This window comes from Copidosoma floridanum, unplaced genomic scaffold (assembly GCF_036245765.1).
Source record: "Copidosoma floridanum isolate Cflo_tuat_1 unplaced genomic scaffold, Cflo_Japanese_pri ptg000006l, whole genome shotgun sequence".
NCBI lineage: Eukaryota > Metazoa > Arthropoda > Insecta > Hymenoptera > Encyrtidae > Copidosoma > Copidosoma floridanum.
This window is the reverse complement of record NW_028321883.1, coordinates 12,638,994-12,661,169: the sequence shown is the minus strand read 5'-3', so window position 1 is coordinate 12,661,169 and position 22,176 is coordinate 12,638,994. Positions and strand designations below refer to the sequence as shown.

The 22,176-nt window shown below is 36.7% G+C and overlaps 1 protein-coding gene across 1 annotated transcript; it reads right to left on the bottom strand.

Annotated features, from left to right (window-relative positions):
- Nucleotides 1–5,922: 5,922 nt before the first annotated feature.
- Nucleotides 5,923–6,850, bottom strand: LOC149375530 (uncharacterized). Its single transcript, XM_089598718.1, has 2 exons — nt 6,599–6,850; nt 5,923–6,246 (listed from the first exon to the last, which is right to left on the bottom strand). Exons 1-2 carry the CDS (start codon nt 6,848–6,850, stop codon nt 5,923–5,925), a joined length of 576 nt encoding a protein of 191 aa, XP_089454844.1.
- Between the last annotated feature and the right edge of the window lie 15,326 nt (nt 6,851–22,176).

Here is a 22,176-nt window from a genome sequence, read left to right as displayed (position 1 = left end):
TAATAGAGAAAGATTTACTGTGAAAAATGTGACGAAAAAAAAAAATTGTTTCCTAAATTAAAATCATTAAATAGAAGAAGAAAAAAAAAAAAAAAAAAAAAAAAAAAAAATTGATTAATAACTGATTTATGGTAAATTAACGAATATACAATTTAATAACTCGACTAAACCTCTTATTCATCTCTACATTTACCTCTCTATTTTTTATTTACTCTTTAAATAATCTTGTCTTTGACTTTACATCATTTCTATAGGTGTAGATTTTGCAATTTTCTTTTGATATTTAACGTTGTGTATGATTAATGTTTTCTCTATTAATGAGCTTAAAGAAAAATTTAATCCAATAGAGAATATCGTGAAAAAAGGATAATGAAAAATAAGAGTAAGGACAGATCCAGGTGTAATAAAATGTTTGTTATTTCTAAAAAAAAATTAGAGTTTAATTTGTAAAAATGTTAAAATGTAACTAATACTTAAATTTTTGAAAGTAGTATCTCTTTAAACAATTTGGTCAATTGCAAATGCTTACTTTTTTCTAGTAGAGCTACATAAATTACGAGAACAGCAGTTGGAAGCGTTTTAAATTACAATTATTGAAGTAGTTGGAATTTATCAGTATGATCATGAATTTCAGGTGTATAGTCTGACTTAATTGGTATATAATTTGGTTCGGGTACTAATTTATTTTTGTTTCCAACTCTCATTGTTAGTTGAATGAAAGGTATAACTTCAACTATGGTATTATTCGCATAGTTAGCTACCATTAAACCAGAGACTGGGGACTCTACAGCATTATTTTCATAATATACTTCTGTTTGCATCATCGGTGAGATTTGTGGGAATGGGTCCATGCCAGGAAATAAATCAACATTTTATTTAACGTTTCAGCAGATCAATGGTTAGCTCCACCTTACAGAGAGTGTACTATTGCCTGGCCATAATATGAAGTAGTACTCACAACCGAGCAAGCTCTTCTAGGACACTAAGATACATTTAAGTTTCCATGATTTGTTTGAGCCAATTAGCCAACAATATCACCACCCTAAAATAAGATTTGTAATGAAAAATAAGCATCACACAATAAAAAAACAGAGTTGCGAGAAAAATGTAACTGCTACGTACTGGAATATCGAAATTAGGATTCCAAGAGAGAATTCTATTGTCTTTTGCATAACTGAGAAGATCAGAATAATAAGGATTCCAGGCAATTGATATTACTTTCCTTCGATGGTTTTGGAATGTTTTTACGGTGTGGTTGCTAATCTCAAATCCCACAGTTCAATAATTGGATTTTAATCCTCTTCTGAAGCAAGAGACAGCTGTGTGACTATATATAAGGATGTCAGTGTACTGATTTCCATCTCACTTATATTTCAATAATGATGAAGAATTATTATGTTACAATTCCTGATGACAATGCTTATAGAGGCTCTTGAATTGGCATCGTTGAGTATTACCATGGCTTAATTCTTCTTCAAATGACACAACGCTGTGAAAATGTTGAAGCAAGAATGTGTTGCACAGTAAACAACAAAATGCTCTAATGTCAATTATGAATGTGTAAAAAAAAATGTTGCCAAGTAAGGTACCTCGTGTATTCCATGATTCATCTAGTACATCCTCAGGTGGTAAATTTTTTTGGAACTAGGAGACATAGGCTCATTTGTCCAATTAATATATAAAGTATAAATGTCACTATCTGTCGCACCAGTAGCTAGAAAATGAGACTGAAATGGATTAAAGTCCAGTGCTCTCACAGGACCTTTGTGTTTGTCGGGACTGCTAATCAAACAGTTGCTGTCTTTCTCAAACATCTTGTCAGCAAAGTGAATCATTATTTTTCCACAATCATAGCAACTCACAATAATGCCAGCTGGATTCGTTCCGCCAGCTTCCCAAATTATTTTGTAAAATCTTGATGGTAATTATAATTATCATACTAAATTTTTCAACACTACGAATATTTTAGGTACACATGAATAAAAAAAAGGACAAAACCTTTGATCACTTGGCACACTGATCTTGATGTACGTATCATACAGCCTGGCTGCTCCAGGTCGAGAGAATACACATCCAAACTGGCATTACGATACTAAAACTGGTATCCAACTGCTGAGCAACTGTTACTGCAGCCAGCAAAATTGGAAAGTTGGTGGGCTGCTGGACTGGAGGTGACCAGGTCACATCTACAGCTTCATGAAATTTCTTAACCTTCATAATTTACTTCATTTGAATAATTGTAAAGACCATCTGCCAAAACTGTACTTTATGTTTGGAATATGATGAGCTGCGCACTTGTTAACTTTGAGCAAGTCTGAACTTCATTTTTATTATTAACCTTGCTATTAGCATCACATGGCACCAAGTTTTCATGAGAGCGTTGAGTGACTTTTCTCTGTACCTCCATTGTGAACAATAATTATTAAAAAACTTTTTACTTCAGCCTCTAAAGCAACTGGAATTCACAGCCATTTGATGATTTCAGAGATTCAGGTACATTTTCTTGTCAAACTTCATCAGCCCTTGATTTTTCTTATTATCCTCCAAAATTGTGCTTGATAAAACTAAATTTTAACCTCTTGCTTCTTGATAAGTTTTTTTTTTGTTTTGGTTGATTTGATTGCAGGAAAAGTAAATCACAACTTTGTGACTGGAAACTTGTGGGAATTACTCATTTGTTAGCAATCCTACGTTAAGGACGTTCGGTAGTGATTGAATTTTCCAACGAATTTTTCTGAAATTTTGACCAGACGTTTTTATTGTTGTTACAATAAACCAGTCAAAATTTAAAGAGGTTTTTCTGTTTCGTTTTCGAGATATTGAATTTCAAAGTTAAGTCATTTTAACACTGTCGCTTATGGGAGAACTGACTAAATCACAGTTTTAAGCAAATTGGGCCAGTGAATTCGGCCAATTTTTTTATATGTTACAGATAATGTTATTAATTTGATGTATACCAATTTTTGCGACGATCGTCTGATTCGTTTATAAATAAAAAATTAAATAAAAGCTCGACCGAAACGCAACGGCAACGTCGCAAGTGGCGGGAAATTCCAAATGTTCCAGGATGTTGATCAGTTAATATCTCAATATTATTGTAGATATTTATACATTCACGCATAAAATACAAGCTTACGTGTGTGCGTGAGTGTATGTACAGAACGCCCACTTCTTCCCATAAAAAACAATAAATGTTAATAACACGCTATTTATTATTTTTTTTTAATTTCAAATTTATTATTTCTTCTTAAGATACAATTTTTTTGCACATTACAAAATCACATGCTCATAGTTTGAATCACTCATCTTAGAAATTATCCTACTTATCTGACATCCCATGCTGTATGAGACTTGTCAAGTCATTTAAAAATTCAAGTATTTCATTTACACTGGTAGCTCTTTTGATTAAAGGGCTTTGCCCATTTATTAGAAACGATCTTAAACCATCATTACCTTCCATAAATTTATTAACAATAATATTAAAATCTACTTTATTTTGACTTAGATTTTTAATCACTGTTTTGGGAATGATAGACGACATGGGGAAAAAAGTTGGCGAATACATTTTTTCATCAGAAATTCTTTGAATTTTCGCAAGAACATCTTTTACGGAAAACACGTTCGTTGAAATATCATCCCATGAAAGATATGTAGTGGTTAATTACTTACAGCTTTATCACAAAAACATTGATACACGAACGCTGTCGTAACCGACGCAGCACGCAGCAGACGAGCAGACAGTGTAGAGTGTGCAGAGACACCTGATGCGTGTACATGAACACTCACACATTTAAGACCCGTACGACGTTGCCAAATCTTCATTCATCGCTGGTTTCCCCTCACCGCGCAAATGTTTCCCCCCGCTAACACTACCGAACGTCCTTAAAGTCCTGCTTGATTTATATACAAATTTAAGAGAGACAAAAAAATATACAAAAAGAGAATAAAAAAACAAGCACTGCAACTCACCAAACACTGTTGGGCTTATAACTGAAATATGCAGTTTACTTGTCAGATCTGCTTAGCAGCTACTTGTCAAACTGCTAGCACTAACAGTAGTATCTTTGCTCACCTCATCGTTTGACTTGGTGAAAAAGGCCACAGTTGGTTGAAGAGAAGTCAAGGTCAAGCCATTGGTCAGTACTTATAAGTACCAGCATTAACGTTGGCTTGGCTCTTGGTATCTTAGTTATCAGCACCGGTACAGGAGACAGGAATGACAGAACAGACAACACAGAGCACTTAACCACTATATAGCGCAACAATCAGCTGGTATAAATTATATACACACATGTATATATATAGTTACATCATACATGTTTATAGTGACTAGTATTTGAGAACCGCTGTCGTAACAGACGACGCTTTTGGCTGTCGCGCAGCCGCGACCAAAAAGAAGTCCCCCTACCACTCTTCTTAGACGGGAGAGTGAGGGGGGACCTTTTTTCGCCATCTTGAAGCCAACACTGAGTCCCGGCTGTTGTTTCACTTACAGGTGTTTGCGTGCACTGTTGTATACAAAGTATGGCCGTAGCTAACTCGCCTTGTCAAATGCACGAGGGAAAAAGTGCGGGCGAGGGAACGAGCGGTAATTAAAAATTTCCGTCCTGGCGTTGGCAGGAGGAGGAAGGGTAAAAAGTGTTTGGCTCTGTTATTTATTCGTAAAGAGCTGTTGCCGGTCCCGTTTACTCGAAGAGCTGGTAAAAACAGTGTTTCTTGTCGCGTGCATGCCTATACGAGCCTGTACAATACATCGTTTATCCCGTCGGGTAATTTGGGAGAGTTATTGGTATGCACGTTTACAGCCTCGGTGCTTATTCTTTTGGAGGACGAGTTTTTTTTGCTAGTTGGGTGACGAGCCGTGCACCAAAGTGCTCCGTAGCGCCGATTTTGTTTGTATTTTACTCGCTTAAAACAGAAAAGAAAATGAAGGAAAACGTTATTGTCCTACGCGTTCAAAAGTGGCCACCGTTTTTCCTCATTCCCGATTTCCAAGTTGCTACTTTTTTTTCCCCCCAAGGCAAAAACAAATTTTTTCACTTTGCGGAAAATCGTAACGAGTGTTATTTTGATATTATTGTACATCCCACGCCGATTTTCTTTGAAGAGATATCATTTTTACCTGAATTTTTATTGACTAGAAAATTTGCGATGTATATGATTAAAGCGGGGGGAAAAAGAACAATTAAAACGATATAGGTCGATATTTCTATAATTGTTATTATTTTTTTACAAAATTTTTAACAAATTAATATGTATATACACGTGTATATATTTTTACAAAAATCCGCATGGCACGAAAAACTATTTGTTCCCTCGCAATGTTTTATCACAATAACTCTCTCAGTTTTTACACACACTTGTATCGTAAAAAGCCTTTTCGTAACACAAGTAACAGTAAGGACATTTTACACTTGTTGTTGTTTATGAACTTCTGTATATGTACCCAAACAATCACCATTTGCGCGTGCAATGACACATCAAAGTATCAAAATATATTTCTCTTCTTCCTCGCGATACCTCGTGTCCGCCCCCAAAGTATAGAGGTAATGGCACACATGTAAGTGACCGTAATTCACCGCAACCTCGTAAGCCGTGGATCCAGCATAATTTTCCTGATTCCAATCACAGTTCTTGTTTTGCGCCAAGAGGTGAACGAACCGCAGCGTGCCATCCTCGGCTGCCAAATGCAGGGCCGCCTTGCCGGTGAGGTTTTCCGTCGTATTGACGTCCGCACCGGACTCCAACAGATGATGCACCACCGCTTCGTTTCTATTCCTCACAGCCAAGTGCAGGCAAGTTTTTCCTACGGAATAGAAAATGCACGGTTGGACGTGAAAGTGACCATGGGGGCCCGAGCAATTTTGCGGGTCTTGGAGAAAAATCAAGAGCTTTGAGTTAACGGTACCGACCTTGGCCATTTTACGCCTCCAAGTTGACACTCGGTCTCGGCTGGTTTTCCACGCTCCCCTGCAGCGCGGCCAGCTCTTCCGGAGCAAAGGGCAACGTCAGGGCTTTCAGGCAGTCGATGTCGTTGCTCATGCAAGCCAAGTGCAGAGGAGTGTTGCCGTCCTCGGTTATCAGCTTGGCGTTTGCACCGGAGAGCACGAGTTTTCGGGTGAGGGTGGCGCTGCCCAGCATGACGGCTAGGTGCAAGGCCGTGTGCACGTCCGAGTTGTACAGGTCCAGGAGATCGCTCCTCCCGCCTATGGCCTCGATGAGCCACACGCCGGCGCTTTCGAGACCCTGTCGTACGACCCTCGTCAGTTCACTGATGCAGAAAGTAAAATTATTGTTACTTCATTGTGGTGTTCATTTTAACAAATATAGTTTGGTCGTGATTTGAATGAATCGAGTAAATGTGAAAAGTACGTGAAGGCAAAAAAAAAAAAAAAAAAAAAAAAAAAAAAAAAAAAAAAAAAAAAAAAAAATGAATCTGAAAGCTAAACGAGGACAATGCTCGATGCCAACGGTACTCGTAAATCACAAACGCAGGGGCGATTAATTTTGAACGAAATGCAAAACTGAGGAAAAATTTTAATTTTAAATGAGCCCGAACGTCCCAATAAAGTTCAATAACTGAGCGAGGAAAATGTACTTTCGTATCGGCGTTTTTGTCCTGCTTGAAAAATTCCTCAATGGACACTCCATTCGCGCGTATTTTACGGATCCACTTCCAAACTTTTTTGTTACTCGCGTCGACCACCAACTCGCCGACATCCATCTGACGTTGCACGGGAGCAACCTCCACGTTGTCTATTTCCATGTTATTTTCGTTCGGCACTTTGGGACTCTTGGTCAAGCTGCTCGGAGCTGCGTCATTGGTAGCACTTGGATAACTGATACCCATTTCTCCCAAAGCCTTGTAGGTATGCTTGTCGATCGGCGACGCACAAAACTCGACTCGACTGCGTGAGTTACCTGCCGCACTTTGATGGTAGCGAAGGAGACCGGGGAACTGCTCGGTGTTCAGCTGGAGAGAGTCGAGAGTGAACTGTGCTCTAACTGGAGGACCGGGTATACTTCCGGGCGTTTGGGACAGTAGGACGGCAATGGGGGGAGACCGTATGCGAAGCCGCACGAAAAAAGGCGAGGGCTACCGAGGCGCCCTGTCGGAACATACATGACTCAACCTCTCGAGTACAATACTTACTGGGACTTTTTCCATAATTGCTTGAATAGGAACTCCTACGCCAGGGAATCCTACGCAAGTGGTCCAGCAGGTATTCAACGGTTGACTTTTATTTTAGTGTAATGTACCTTGAACAATCGCAAGATGTACGTTAAATAGGTGCATGGATGAAAAATATTGAAAAAAAAAAAAATGGAAAAGAAAAGACAAAACACAAATTAAAAGCAGTACAAGTTACGAGATCGGAATAATATTAAGTTTCGTTCGCGTAAATAATAAACCTCGAGCCTCTAATGGATATGGCGCATCACTTATACTATGCATATATACTTATGTCTTCCTTATATTATATGAAAATCAGAGGCATAGCCTGTAAGGAAAAGGCCAAAGTAAGAGTTGCAACCGTCGATGTTTACCTTGGCCATCAGTAGTTCCCTTGCGTGTCCCCTTTTTCCTCTCGCCCCGGGCTCCACTGTGGCTACGCTTTTTGACCACGCATCCATCCATCCATACCCAGATATTTATCTTAGGTTTTCCTCTTGGATACGTCGAGTTAAAAATTCGAGACTTTCGATATGATATATCTCCTTCGGTGGTCAGCAAACAACCGCTGCGGGAAAAGCTGTGCCCTTCGGCTAAAGTACGATCGCGCTTATTTCGTTTGAGCAAATTCTGCCGCGAGTATGGGTATACCCCATGGAAAATGTAGGTAAATCAATTCGATCGCGAGGGTAAATGTACGTATTAGATGGTGGAGTTCCTTTTCTCACTGAAATATGTACAAGTGACGATCATTATAAAAGCCCCGTCGAGGAAAAATGCCTGAGGAATCGGTTAACAAGAACCCTCGGAGAGGCTCGAACGCTGTATATACATATATAGAAGTATAATTATAACGTACCATTCAAAAATATCGGAAGAGGAAACGAAGAAAACGAAAGAAGCTCAGAAGCTGGTCGCATCGAGTCAAGTCAATGTTCGTTTTTTCTCTCTTTTCTAATAAGTTTTCAGCTAATAGCCGTAGCTTGCCTGACTGCCTGTGCAGGACCTGCACAGACAAAATAGGCATTTTTTGCACATGTGAGTTCAGGCTGTGCACAGTTCCTGAACAGGTCCGGTGCTCTTGCCTGAACTGACATAAACTGTCTGCTACTACAGTATAATCTTAACCTTTTTTTTAATTAAGTTACTCATTGCCATCACTTTTTTGCCAAATATAAAAATTATTTATCAAATGAACTCATCAAAAGCTGGGCTTTTTATTGGTGTCACTTGCTCCCAACATAAATAATTTATTTCTTAACTGAGCTAATAAATAGCTAAACTATAAACTGCCATCGCTTGCTCGCCTAAGAAGTTATAAATTTATAAAATAAGCTATAATTAACAGCTAATTTACTTATTACCACTACTTACTCACCAAGTAATAATTTCATTAACTCAATAATCTATCAAAAAGCTGAGCTACTTGTTGTCGTTGCTTGCTTGTCAAAAAATAAGTTTATCTATAGGCTAGCAGTAAAAAAGCATCATAAGCGTAGCGTTATTGGCTGACTCGTGATTCCCTGGTCGAATACGCACCAGGTGAAACCCGATTTTTCCTAACAAATAAATTGCTGAATTTCTCATTACCGACACTTGCTTGCCATAAAAATAATTCATTTGTCGAATAAACTAATATATAGCTAATTTACTTATTGCCACTACTTTTACTCGCCTAAGAAATAATTTGTTTATTGCATGAATTAATAAAAAGCTGGGCTATTTACCGACGACGATTTCTCGCCAAAGAATAAGTTCAACAATAAAAGGGATTCATGAAAAGCTGAGCTATTTATTGCTACTGCTTGCTCGCCAAAGAAATATTGTATTTATTAAATAATCTATTGAAAATCAGAGTTACTCATTGCCGTCGCTTTCTTACAAAAAAAATGCTTTATTTAATAAATGAATTCATAAATAGCTAATCAAGTAGTTGCCGTCACTCGCTCACCGAAGAAAAAATGTAGTTTCCAAATAAAATAATGATAAGCTCAGCTTTTTGTTTGCAGCTGCTTGCTTGCTAAAAAAATGATTTATTTAATAAATAAATTAATGAATAGCTCAGCTTCTCATTAACGTCGCATTCCCGCAATAGAGATATATTTATTTTTAGATTTTGTTTTATCTATTTAATGAATTAATAAGTAGCTAAGCTACTTTTTGCCGTCTCTTGCTGATCAAATAAATATTTTATCTATTTAATGAACTTTCAAAATGCTAAGCTTTTTTTGCCATCGCTTGCCTGCAAAAGAATCATCTGAGTTATTGCATAAACTAAAAAATAGCTGAGCTATTTATTGCCACTGCTTGCTCGCCAAAGGAATAGTTTATCTATCATATCAACTAATAAATCGCTGAATTTCTTACTGCCGTAGTTTGCTTGCCAAAGAAATAATATATTCATCAAGTAAATTAATAAATAGTAGAGCTACTCATCGTCGTCGCTTACTCGCCGAAGAAAGAATTGATTCATTTAAAAAAGTAATAAATAGCTGAGCTACTCGTTGATGTCGCTTGCTCACTAAAAAGTTAATTTGCTTATTAAACTAATAAACAGCTGAGCTTCTTATTGCCATCACTTGCTTGCTAAAGAAATTATATATTTATTAAACAAATTAATAAATAGCTGAGCTATTCTTTGCTTTCGCTTGCTCAGCAAAAAAATAATTTATTCATTAAACTTAGAAATAGCTGGGCTTGTTATTGGCATTTCTTGCTCCCCAACTGAATAATTTATTTCTTAACTGAACTAATGAATAGCTGAGCTATGAACTGCCATCGCTTGCTCGCCAAAGAAGTTATAAATTTATTAAATAAACTAATTAACAGCTAATTTACTTATTGCCACTACTTGCTCACCAAGGAATAAATTTATTAACTAAATAATCCATCAAAAAGCTGAGCTGCTTGTTGTTGTCGCTTGCTTGTCAAAAAAAAAGTTTATCCATCAAATGAGCTAATAAATCGCCAAACTTATTGTTGGTACCGCTTGCTTGCCAATGAAATAATATATTTATTAAGTAAATTAATAAATGGTAAAGCTACTTATCGCCGTCACTTGCTCGCCGAAGGAATAATTTATTCATTAAATGAATTAATTAATGACTGGGCTAGTTATCACCACCGCTTGCTTACATAAGAATTATTCTACTTACTGTTAAAATCTCCGAAACAGCAAGGCTTTTTTAACGGGCGCTTTCTTTCCCAGTAAATAATTTAATTATTATTTAGAATGTTCTTGTAATTATATATTAATATATTTATGTAAATCTTGAGCAAATCTTACCTGGTGTATACATAATATTCATTTAACAGTTACCTGATTTTTTATTAAGCTATTGTTGAGTCCAACTTTTGCATATTCATTACCAGGTGCAGTTTTAATAGAAAAAGATTTACTGTGAAAAATGTGACGAAAAAAAAAAATTGTTTCCTAAATTGAAATCATTAAATAGAAGAAGAAAAAAAAAAAAAAAAAAAAAAAAAAAAAAATTGATTAATAACTGATTTATGGTAAATTAACGAATATACAATTTAATAACTCGAATAAACCTCTTATTCATCTCTACATTTACCTTTCTATTTTTTATTTACTCTTTAAATAATCTTGTCTTTGACTTTACATCATTTCTATAGGTGTAGATTTTGCAATTTTCTTTTGATATTTAACGTTGTGTATGATTAATGTTTTCTCTATTAATGAGCTCAAAGAAAAATTTAATCCAATAGAGAATATCGTGAAAAAAGGATAATGGAAAATAAGAGTAAGGACAGATCCAGGTGTAATAAAATGTTTGTTATTTCTAAAAAAAAATTAGAGTTTAATTTGTAAAAATGTTGAAATGTAACTAATACTTAAATTTTTTAAAGTAGTATCTCTTTAAACAATTTGGTCAATTGCAAATGCTTACTTTTTTCTAGTAGAGCTACATAAATTACGAGGACAGCAGTTGGAAGCGTTTTTAATTACAATTATTGAAGTAGTTGGAATTTATTAGTATGATCATGAATTTCAGGTGTATAGTCTGACTTAATTGGTATATTATTTGGTTCGGGTACTAATTTATTTTTGTTTCCAACTCTCATTGTTAGTTGAATAAAAGGTATAACTTCAACTATGGTATTATTCGCATAGTTAGCTACCATTAAACCAGAGACTGGGGACTCTACAGCATTATTTTCATAATATACTTCTGTTTGCATCATCGGTGAGATTTGTGGGAATGGGTCCATGCCAGGAAATAAATCAACATTTTATTTAACGTTTCAGCAGATCAATGGTTAGCTCCACCTTACAGAGAGTGTACTATTGCCTGGCCATAATATGAAGTAGTACTCACAACCGAGCAAGCTCTTCTAGGACACTAAGATACATTTAAGTTTCCATGATTTGTTTGAGCCAATTAGCCAACAATATCACCACCCTAAAATAAGATTTGTAATAAAAAATAAGCATCACACAATAAAAAAACAGAGTTGCGAGAAAAATGTAACTGCTACGTACTGGAATATCGAAATTAGGATTCCAAGAGAGAATTCTATTGTCTTTTGCATAACTGAGAAGATCAGAATAATAAGGATTCCAGGCAATTGATATTACTTTCCTTCGATGGTTTTGGAATGTTTTTACGGTGTGGTTGCAAATCTCAAATCCCACAGTTCAATAATTGGATTTTAATCCTCTTCTGAAGCAAGAGACAGCTGTGTGACTATATATAAGGATGTCAGTGTACTGATTTCCATCTCACTTATATTTCAATAATGATGAAGAATTATTATGTTACAATTCCTGATGACAATGCTTATAGAGGCTCTTGAATTGGCATCGGTGAGTATTACCATGGCTTAATTCTTCTTCAAATGACACAACGCTGTGAAAATGTTGAAGCAAGAATGTGTTGCACAGTAAACAACAAAATGCTCTAATGTCAATTATGAATGTGTAAAAAAAAATGTTGCCAAGTAAAGTACCTCGTGTATTTTATGATTCATCTAGTACATCCTCAGGTGGTAAATTTTTTTGGAACTAGGAGACATAGGCTCATTTGTCCAATTAATATATAAAGTATAAATGTCACTATCTGTCGCATCAGTAGCTAGAAAATAAGACTGAAATGGATTAAAGTCCAGTGCTCTCACAGGACCTTTGTGTTTGTCGGGACTGCTAATCAAACAGTTGCTGTCGTTCTCAAATATCTTGTCAGCAAAGTGAATCATTATTTTTCCACAATCATAGCAACTCACAATAATGCCAGCTGGATTCGTTCCGCCAGCTTCCCAAATTATTTTGTAAAATCTTGATGGTAATTATAATTATCATACTAAATTTTTCAACACTACGAATATTTTAGGTACACATGAATAAAAAAAAGGACAAAACCTTTGATCACTTGGCACACTGATCTTGATGTACGTATCATACAGCCTGGCTGCTCCAGGTCGAGAGAATACACATCCAAACTGGCATTACGATACTAAAACTGGTATCCAACTGCTGAGCAACTGTTACTGCAGCCAGCAAAATTGGAAAGTTGGTGGGCTGCTGGACTGGAGGTGACCAGGTCACATCTACAGCTTCATGAAATTTCTTACCCTTCATAATTTACTTCATTTGAATAATTGTAAAGACCATCTGCCACAACTGTACTTTATGTTTGGAATATGATGAGCTGCGCACTTGTTAACTTTGAGCAAGTCTGAACTTTATTTTTATTATTAACTGTGCTATCAGCATCACATGGCACCAAGTTTTCATGAGAGCGTTGAGTGACTTTTCTCTGTACCTCCATTGTGAACAATAATTATTAAAAAACTTTTTACTACAGCCTCTAAAGCAACTGAAATTCACAGCCATTCGATGATTTCAGAGATTCAGGCACATTTTCTTGTCAAACTTCATCAGCCCTTGATTTTTCTTATTATCCTCCAAAATTGTGCTTGATAAAACTAAATTTTAACCTCTTGCTTCTTGATAAGTTTTTTTTTTGTTTTGGTTGATTTGATTGCAGGAAAAGTAAATCACAACTTTGTGACTGGAAACTTGTGGGAATTACTCATTTGTTAGCAATCCTACGTTAAAGTCCTGCTTGATTTATATACAAATTTAAGAGAGACAAAAAAATATACAAAAAGAGAATAAAAAAACAAGCACTGCAACTCACCAAACACTGTTGGGCTTATAACTGAAATATGCAGTTTACTTGTCAGATCTGCTTAGCAGCTACTTGTCAAACTGCTAGCACTAACAGTAGTATCTTTGCTCACCTCATCGTTTGACTTGGTGAAAAAGGCCACAGTTGGTTGAAGAGAAGTCAAGGTCAAGCCATTGGTCAGTACTTATAAGTACCAGCATTAACGTTGGCTTGGCTCTTGGTATCTCAGTTATCAGCACCGGTACAGGAGACAGGAATGACAGAACAGACAACACAGAGCACTTAACCACTATATAGCGCAACAATCAGCTGGTATAAATTATATACACACATGTATATATATAGCTACATCATACATGACTATAGTGACTAGTATTTGAGAACCGCTGTCGTAACAGACGACGCTTTTGGCTGTCGCGCAGCCGCGACCAAAAAGCAGTCCCCCTACCACTCTTCTTAGACGGGAGAGTGGTGGGGGGACCACTTTTCGCCATCTTGAAGCCAACACTGAGTCCCGGCTGTTGTTTCACTTACAGGTGTTTGCGTGCACTGTTGTATACAAAGTATGGCCGTAGCTAACTCGCCTTGTCAAATGCACGAGAGAAAAAGTGCGGGCGAGGGAACGAGCGGTAATGAAAAATTTTCGTCCTGGCGTTGGCAGGAGGAGAAAGGGTAAAAAGTGTTTGGCTCTGTTATTTATTCGTAAAGAGCTGTTGCCGGTCCCGTTTACTCGAAGAGCTGGTAAAAACAGTGTTTCTTGTCGCGTGCATGCCTATACGAGCCTGTACAATACATCGTTTATTCCGTCGGGTAATTTGGGAGAGTTATTGGTATGCACGTTTACAGCCTCGGTGTTTATTCTTTTGGAGGACGAGTTTTTTTTGCTAGTTGGGTGACGAGCCGTGCACCAAAGTGCTCCGTAGCGCCGATTTTGTTTGTATTTTACTCGCTTAAAACAGAAAAGAAAATGAAGGAAAACGTTATTGTCCTACGCGTTCAAAAGTGGCCACCGTTTTTCCTCATTCCCGATTTCCAAGTTGCTACTTTTTTTTCCCCCCAAGGCAAAAACAAATTTTTTCACTTTGCGGAAAATCGGAACGAGTGTTATTTTGATATTATTGTACATCCCACGCCGATTTTCTTTGAAGAGATATCATTTTTACCTGAATTTTTATTGACTAGAAAATTTGCGATGTATATGATTAAAGCGGGGGAAAAAGAACAATTAAAACGATATAGGTCGATATTTCTATAATTGTTATTATTTTTTTACAAAATTTTTAACAAATTAATATGTATATACACGTGTATATATTTTTACAAAAATCCGCATGGCACGAAAAACTATTTGTTCCCTCGCAATGTTTTATCACAATAACTCTCTCAGTTTTTACACACACTTGTATCGTAAAAAGCCTTTTCGTAACACAAGTAACAGTAAGGACATTTTACACTTGTTGTTGTTTATGAACTTTTGTATATGTACCCAAACAATCACCATTTGCGCGTGCAATGACACATCAAAGTATCAAAATATATTTCTCTTCTTCCTCGCGATACCTCGTGTCCGCCCCCAAAGTATAGAGGTAATGGCACACATGTAAGTGACCGTAATTCACCGCAACCTCGTAAGCCGTGGATCCAGCATAATTTTCCTGATTCCAATCACAGTTCTTGTTTTGCGCCAAGAGGTGAACGAACCGCAGCGTGCCATCCTCGGCTGCCAAATGCAAGGCCGCCTTGCCGGTGAGGTTTTCCGTCGTATTGACGTCCGCACCGGACTCCAACAGATGATGCACCACCGCTTCGTTTCTATTCCTCACAGCCAAGTGCAGGCAAGTTTTTCCTACGGAATAGAAAATGCACGGTTGGACGTGAAAGTGACCATGGGGGCCCGAGCAATTTTGCGGGTCTTGGAGAAAAATCAAGAGCTTGGAGGTAACGGTACCGACCTTGGCCATTTTTCGCCTCCAAGTTGACACTCGGTCTCGGCTGGTTTTCCACGCTCCCCTGCAGCGCGGCCAGCTCTTCCGGAGCAAAGGGCAACGTCAGGGCTTTCAGGCAGTCGAGGTCGTTGCTCATGCAAGCCAAGTGCAGAGGAGTGTTGCCGTCCTCGGTTATCAGCTTGGCGTTTGCACCGGAGAGCACGAGTTTTCGGGTGAGGGTGGCGCTGCCCAGCATGACGGCTAGGTGCAAGGCCGTGTGCACGTCCGAGTTGTACAGGTCCAGGAGATCGCTCCTCCCGCCTATGACCTCGATAAGCCACACGCCGGCGCTTTCGAGACCCTGTCGTACGACCCTCGTCAGTTCACTGATGCAGAAAGTAAAATTATTGTTACTTAATTGTGGTTTTCATTTTAACAAATATAGTTTGGTCGTGATTTAAATGAATCGAGTAAATGTGAAAAGTACGTGAAGGCAAAAAAAAAAAAAAAAAAAAAAAAAAAAAAAAAAAAAAAAAAAAAAAAAAAAATGAATCTGAAAGCAAAACGAGGACTATGCTCGATGCCAACGGTACTCGTTAATCACAAACGCAGGGGCGATTAATTTTGAACGAAATGCAAAACTGAGGAAAAATTTTAATTTTAAAAGAGCCCGAACGTCCCAATAAAAATCAATAACTGAGCGAGGAAAATGTACTCACGTATCGGCGTTTTTGTCCTGCTTGAAAAATTCCTCAATGGACAGTCCATTCGCGCGTATTTTACGGATCCACTTCCAAATTTTTTTGTTACTCGCGTCGACCACCAACTCGCCGACATCCATCTGACGTTGCACGGGAGCAACCTCCACGTTGTCTATTTCCATGTTATTTTCGTTCGGCACTTTGGGACTCTTGGTCAAGCTGCTCGGAGCTGCGTCATTGGTAGCACTTGGATAACTGATACCCATTTCTCCCAAAGCCTTGTAGGTATGCTTGTCGATCGGCGACGCACAAAACTCGACTCGACTGCGTGAGTTACCTGCCGCACTTTGATGGTAGCGAAGGAGACCGGGGAACTGCTCGGTGTTCAGCTGGAGAGAGTCGAGAGTGAACTGTGCTCCAACTGGAGGACCGGGTATACTTCCGGGCGTTTGGGACAGTAGGACGGCAATGGGGGGAGACCGTATGCGAAGCCGCACGAAAAAAGGCGAGGGCTACCGAGGCGCCCTGTCGGAACGTACATGACTCAACCTCTCGAGTACAATACTTACTGGGACTTTTTCCATAATTGCTTGAATAGGAACTCCTACGCCAGGGAATCCTACGCAAGTGGTCCAGCAGGTATTCAACGGTTGACTTTTATTTTAGTGTAATGTACCTTGAACAATCGCAAGATGTACGTTAAATAGGTGCATGGATGAAAAATATTAAAAAAAAAAAAAATGGAAAAGAAAAGACAAAACACAAATTAAAAGCAGTACAAGTTACGAGATCGGAATAATATTAAGTTTCGTTCGCGTAAATAATAAACCTCGAGCCTCTAATGGATATGGCGCATCGCTTATACTATGCATATATACTTATGTCTTCCTTATATTATATAAAAATCAGAGGCATAGCCTGTAAGGAAAAGGCCAAAGTAAGAGTTGCAACCGTCGATGTTTACCTTGGCCATCAGTAGTTCCCTTGCGTGTCCCCTTTTTCCTCTCGCCCCGGGCTCCACTGTGGCTACGCTTTTTGACCCCGCATCCATCCATCCATACCCAGATATTTATCTTAGGTTTTCCTCTTGGATACGTCGAGTTGAAAATTCGAGACTTTCGATGTGATATATCTCCTTCGGTGGTCAGCAAACAACCGCTGCGGAAAAAGCTGTGCCCTTTGGCTAAAGTACGATCGCGCTTATTTCGTTTGAGCAAATTCTGCCGCGAGTATGGATATACCCCATGGAAAATGTAGGTAAATCAATTCGATCGCGAGGGTAAATGTACGTATTAGATGGTGGAGTTCCTTTTCTCACTGAAATATGTACAAGTGACGATCATTATAAAAGCCCCGTCGAGGAAAAATGCCTGAGGAATCGGTTAACAAGAACCCTCGGAGAGCCTCGAACGCTGTATATACATATATAAAAGTATAATTATAACGTACTATTCAAAAATATCAGAAGAGGAAACGAAGAAAACGAAAGAAGCTCAGAAGCTGGTCGCATCGAGTCAAGTCAATGTTCGTTTTTTCTCTCTTTTCTAATAAGTTTTCAGCTAATAGCCGTAGCTTGCCTGACTGCCTGTGCAGGACCTGCACAGACAAAATAGGCATTTTATGCACATGTGAGTTCAGGCTGTGCACAGTTCCTGAACAGGTCCGGTGCTCTTGCCTGAACTGACATAAACTGTCTGCTACTACAGTATAATCTTAACCTTTTTTTTAATTAAGTTACTCATTGCCATCACTTTTTTGCCAAATATAAAAATTATTTATCAAATGAACTCATCAAAAGCTGGGCTTTTTATTGGTGTCACTTGCTCCCAACATAAATAATTTATTTCTTAACTGAGCTAATAGATAGCTAAACTATAAACTGCCATCGCTTGCTCGCCTAAGAAGTTATAAATTTATAAAATAAGCTATAATTAACAGCTAATTTACTTATTACCACTACTTACTCACCAAGTAATAATTTCATTAACTCAATAATCTATCAAAAAGCTGAGCTACTCGTTGTCGTTGCTTGCTTGTCAAAAAAAAAGTTTATCTATAGGCTAGCAGTAAAAAAGCATCATAAGCGTAGCGTTATTGGCTGACTCGTGATTCCCTGGTCGAATACGCACCAGGTGAAACCCGATTTTTCCTAACAAATAAATTGCTGAATTTCTCATTACCGACACTTGCTTGCCATAAAAATAATTCATTTGACGAATGAACTAATATATAGCTAATTTACTTATTGCCACTACTTTTACTCGCCTAAGAAATAATTTGTTTATTGCATGAATTAATAAAAAGCTGGGCTATTTACCACCGACGATTTCTCGCCAAAAAATAAGTTTAACAATAAAAGGGATTCATGAAAAGCTGAGCTATTTATTGCTACTGCTTGCTCGCCAAAGAAATATTGTATTTATTAAATAATCTATTGAAAATCAGAGTTACTCATTGCCGTCGCTTTCTTACAAAAAAAATGCTTTATTTAATAAATGAATTCATAAATAGCTAATCAAGTAGTTGCCGTCACTCGCTCACCGAAGAAAAAATGTAGTTTCCAAATAAAATAATGATAAGCTCAGCTTTTTGTTTGCAGCTGCTTGCTTGCTAGAAAAATGATTTATTTAATAAATAAATTAATGAATAGCTGAGCTTCTCATTAACGTCGCATTCCCGCTATAGAGATATATTTATTTTTAGATTTTGTTTTATCTATTTAATAAATTAATAAGTAGCTAAGCTACTTTTTGCCGTCTCTTGCTGATCAAATAAATATTTTATCTATTTAATGAACTTTCAAAATGCTAAGCTTTTTCTTGCCATCGCTTGCCTGCCAAAGAATCATCTGAGTTATTGCATAAACTAATAAATAGCTGAGCTATTTATTGCCACTGCTTGCTCGCCAAAGGAATAGTTTATCTATCATATCAACTAATAAATCGCTGAATTTCTTACTGCCGTAGTTTGCTTGCCAAAGAAATAATATATTCATCAAGTTAATTAATAAATAGTAGAGCTACTCATCGTCGTCGCTTACTCGCCGAAGAAAGAATTGATTCATTTAAAAAAGTAATAAAAAGCTGAGCTACTCGTTGATGTCGCTTGCTCACTAAAAAGTTAATTAGTTTATTAAACTAATAAACAGCTGAGCTTCTTATTGCCATCACTTGCTTGCTAAAGAAATTATATATTTATTAAACAAATTAATAAATAGCTGAGCTACTCTTTGCTTTCGCTTGCTCAGCAAAAAAATAATTTATTCATTAAACTTAGAAATAGCTGGGCTTGTTATTGGCATTTCTTGCTCCCCAACTGAATAATTTATTTCTTAACTGAACTAATGGATAGCTGAGCTATGAACTGCCATCGCTTGCTCGCCAAAGAAGTTATAAATTTATTAAATAAACTAGGTAACAGCTAATTTACTTATTGCGACTACTTGCTCACCAAGGAATAAATTTATTAACTAAACAATCCATCAAAAAGCTGAGCTACTTGTTGTTGTCACTTGCTTGTCAAAAAAAAAGTTTATCCATCAAATGAGCTAATAAATCGCCAAACTTATTGTTGGTACCGCTTGCTTGCCAATGAAATAATATATTTATTAAGTAAATTAATAAATGGTAAAGCTACTTATCGCCGTCACTTGCTCGCCGAAGGAATAATTTATTCATTAAATGAATTAATTAATGACTGGGCTAGTTATCACCACCGCTTGCTTACATAAGAATTATTCTACTTACTGTTAAAATCTCCGAAACAGCAAGGCTTTTTTAACGGGCGCTTTCTTTCCCAGTAAATAATTTAATTATTATTTAGAATGTTCTTGTAATTATATATTAATATATTTATGTAAATCTTGAGCAAATCTTACCCGGTGTATACATAATATTCATTTAACAGTTACCTGATTTTTTATTAAGCTATTGTTGAGTCCAGTTTTTGCATATTCATTACCAGGTGCAGTTTTAATAGAGAAAGATTTACTGTGAAAAATGTGACGAAAAAAAAAAATTGTTTCCTAAATTAAAATCATTAAATAGAAGAAGAAAAAAAAAAAAAAAAAAAAAAAAAAAAAAATTGATTAATAACTGATTTATGGTAAATTAACGAATATACAATTTAATAACTCGACTAAACCTCTTATTCATCTCTACATTTACCTCTCTATTTTTTATTTACTCTTTGAATAATCTTGTCTTTGACTTTACATCATTTCTATAGGTGTAGATTTTGCAATTTTCTTTTGATATTTAACATTGTGTATGATTAATGTTTTCTCTATTAATGAGCTTAAAGAAAAATTTAATCCAATAGAGAATATCGTGAAAAAAGGATAATGGAAAATAAGAGTAAGGACAGATCCAGGTGTAATAAAATGTTTGTTATTTCTAAAAAAAAATTAGAGTTTAATTTGTAAAAATGTTGAAATGTAACTAATACTTAAATTTTTGAAAGTAGTATCTCTTTAAACAATTTGGTCAATTGCAAATGCTTACTTTTTTCTAGTAGAGCTACATAAATTACGAAAACAGCAGTTGGAAGCGTTTTTAATTACAATTATTGAAGTAGTTGGATATTATCAGTATGATCATGAATTTCAGGTGTATAGTCTGACTTAATTGGTATATTATTTGGTTCGGGTACTAATTTATTTTTGTTTCCAACTCTCATTGTTAGTTGAATAAAAGGTATAACTTCAACTATGGTATTATTTGCATAGTTAGCTACCATTAAACCAGAGACTGGGGACTCTACAGCATTATTTTCATAATATACTTCTGTTTGCATCATCGGTGAGATTTGTGGGAATGGGTCCATGCCAGGAAATAAATCAACATTTTATTTAACGTTTCAGCAGATCAATGGTTAGCTCCACCTTACAGAGAGTGTACTATTGCCTGGCCATAATATGAAGTAGTACTCACAACCGAGCAAGCTCTTCTAGGACACTAAGATACATTTAAGTTTCCATGATTTGTTTGAGCCAATTAGCCAACAATATCACCACCCTAAAATAAGATTTGTAATAAAAAATAAGCATCACACAATAAAAAAACAGAGTTGCGAGAAAAATGTAACTGCTACGTACTGGAATATCGAAATTAGGATTCCAAGAGAGAATTCTATTGTCTTTTGCATAACTGAGAAGATCAGAATAATAAGGATTCCAGGCAATTGATATTACTTTCCTTCGATGGTTTTGGAATGTTTTTACGGTGTGGTTGCAAAACTCAAATCCCACAGTTCAATAATTGGATTTTAATCCTCTTCTGAAGCAAGAGACAGCTGTGTGACTATATATAAGGATGTCAGTGTACTGATTTCCATCTCACTTATATTTCAATAATGATGGAGAATTATTATGTTACAATTCCTGATGACAATGCTTATAGAGGCTCTTGAATTGGCATCGGTGAGTATTACCATGGCTTAATTCTTCTTCAAATGACACAACGCTGTGAAAATGTTGAAGCAAGAATGTGTTGCACAGTAAACAACAAAATGCTCTAATGTCAATTATGAATGTGTAAAAAAAAATGTTGCCAAGTAAGGTACCTCGTGTATTCCATGATTCATCTAGTACATCCTCAGGTGGTAAATTTTTTTGGAACTAGGAGACATAGGCTCATTTGTCCAATTAATATATGAAGTATAAATGTCACTATCTGTCGCACCAGTAGCTAGAAAATGAGACTGAAATGGATTAAAGTCCAGTGCTCTCACAGGACCTTTGTGTTTGTCGGGACTGCTAATTAAACAGTTGCTGTCGTTCTCAAACATCTTGTCAGCAAAGTGAATCATTATTTTTCCACAATCATAGCAACTCACAATAATGCCAGCTGAATTCGTTCCGCCAGCTTCCCAAATTATTTTGTAAAATCTTGATGGTAATTATAATTATCATACTAAATTTTTCAACACTACGAATATGTTAGGTACACATGAATAAAAAAAAGGACAAAACCTTTGATCACTTGGCACACTGATCTTAATGTACGTATCATACAGCCTGGCTGCTCCAGGTCGAGAGAATACACATCCAAACTGGCATTACGATACTAAAACTGGTATCCAACTGCTGAGCAACTGTTACTGCAGCCAGCAAAATTGGAAAGTTGGTGGGCTGCTGGACTGGAGGTGACCAGGTCACATCTACAGCTTCATGAAATTTCTTAACCTTCATAATTTACTTCATTTGAATAATTGTAAAGACCATC

What these genes read in the sequence shown, in the direction of transcription:
- LOC149375530 (XM_089598718.1), bottom strand. Translation starts at nt 6,850, where the DNA reads ATGGGTATCAGTTATCCAAGTGCTACCAATGACGCAGCTCCGAGCAGC. An exon ending in ACAAAAACGCCGATACGAAA is followed by an intron (nt 6,247 to 6,598) that starts GTACATTTTCCT and finishes GTCGTACGACAG; the next exon opens with GGTCTCGAAAGCGCCGGCGT.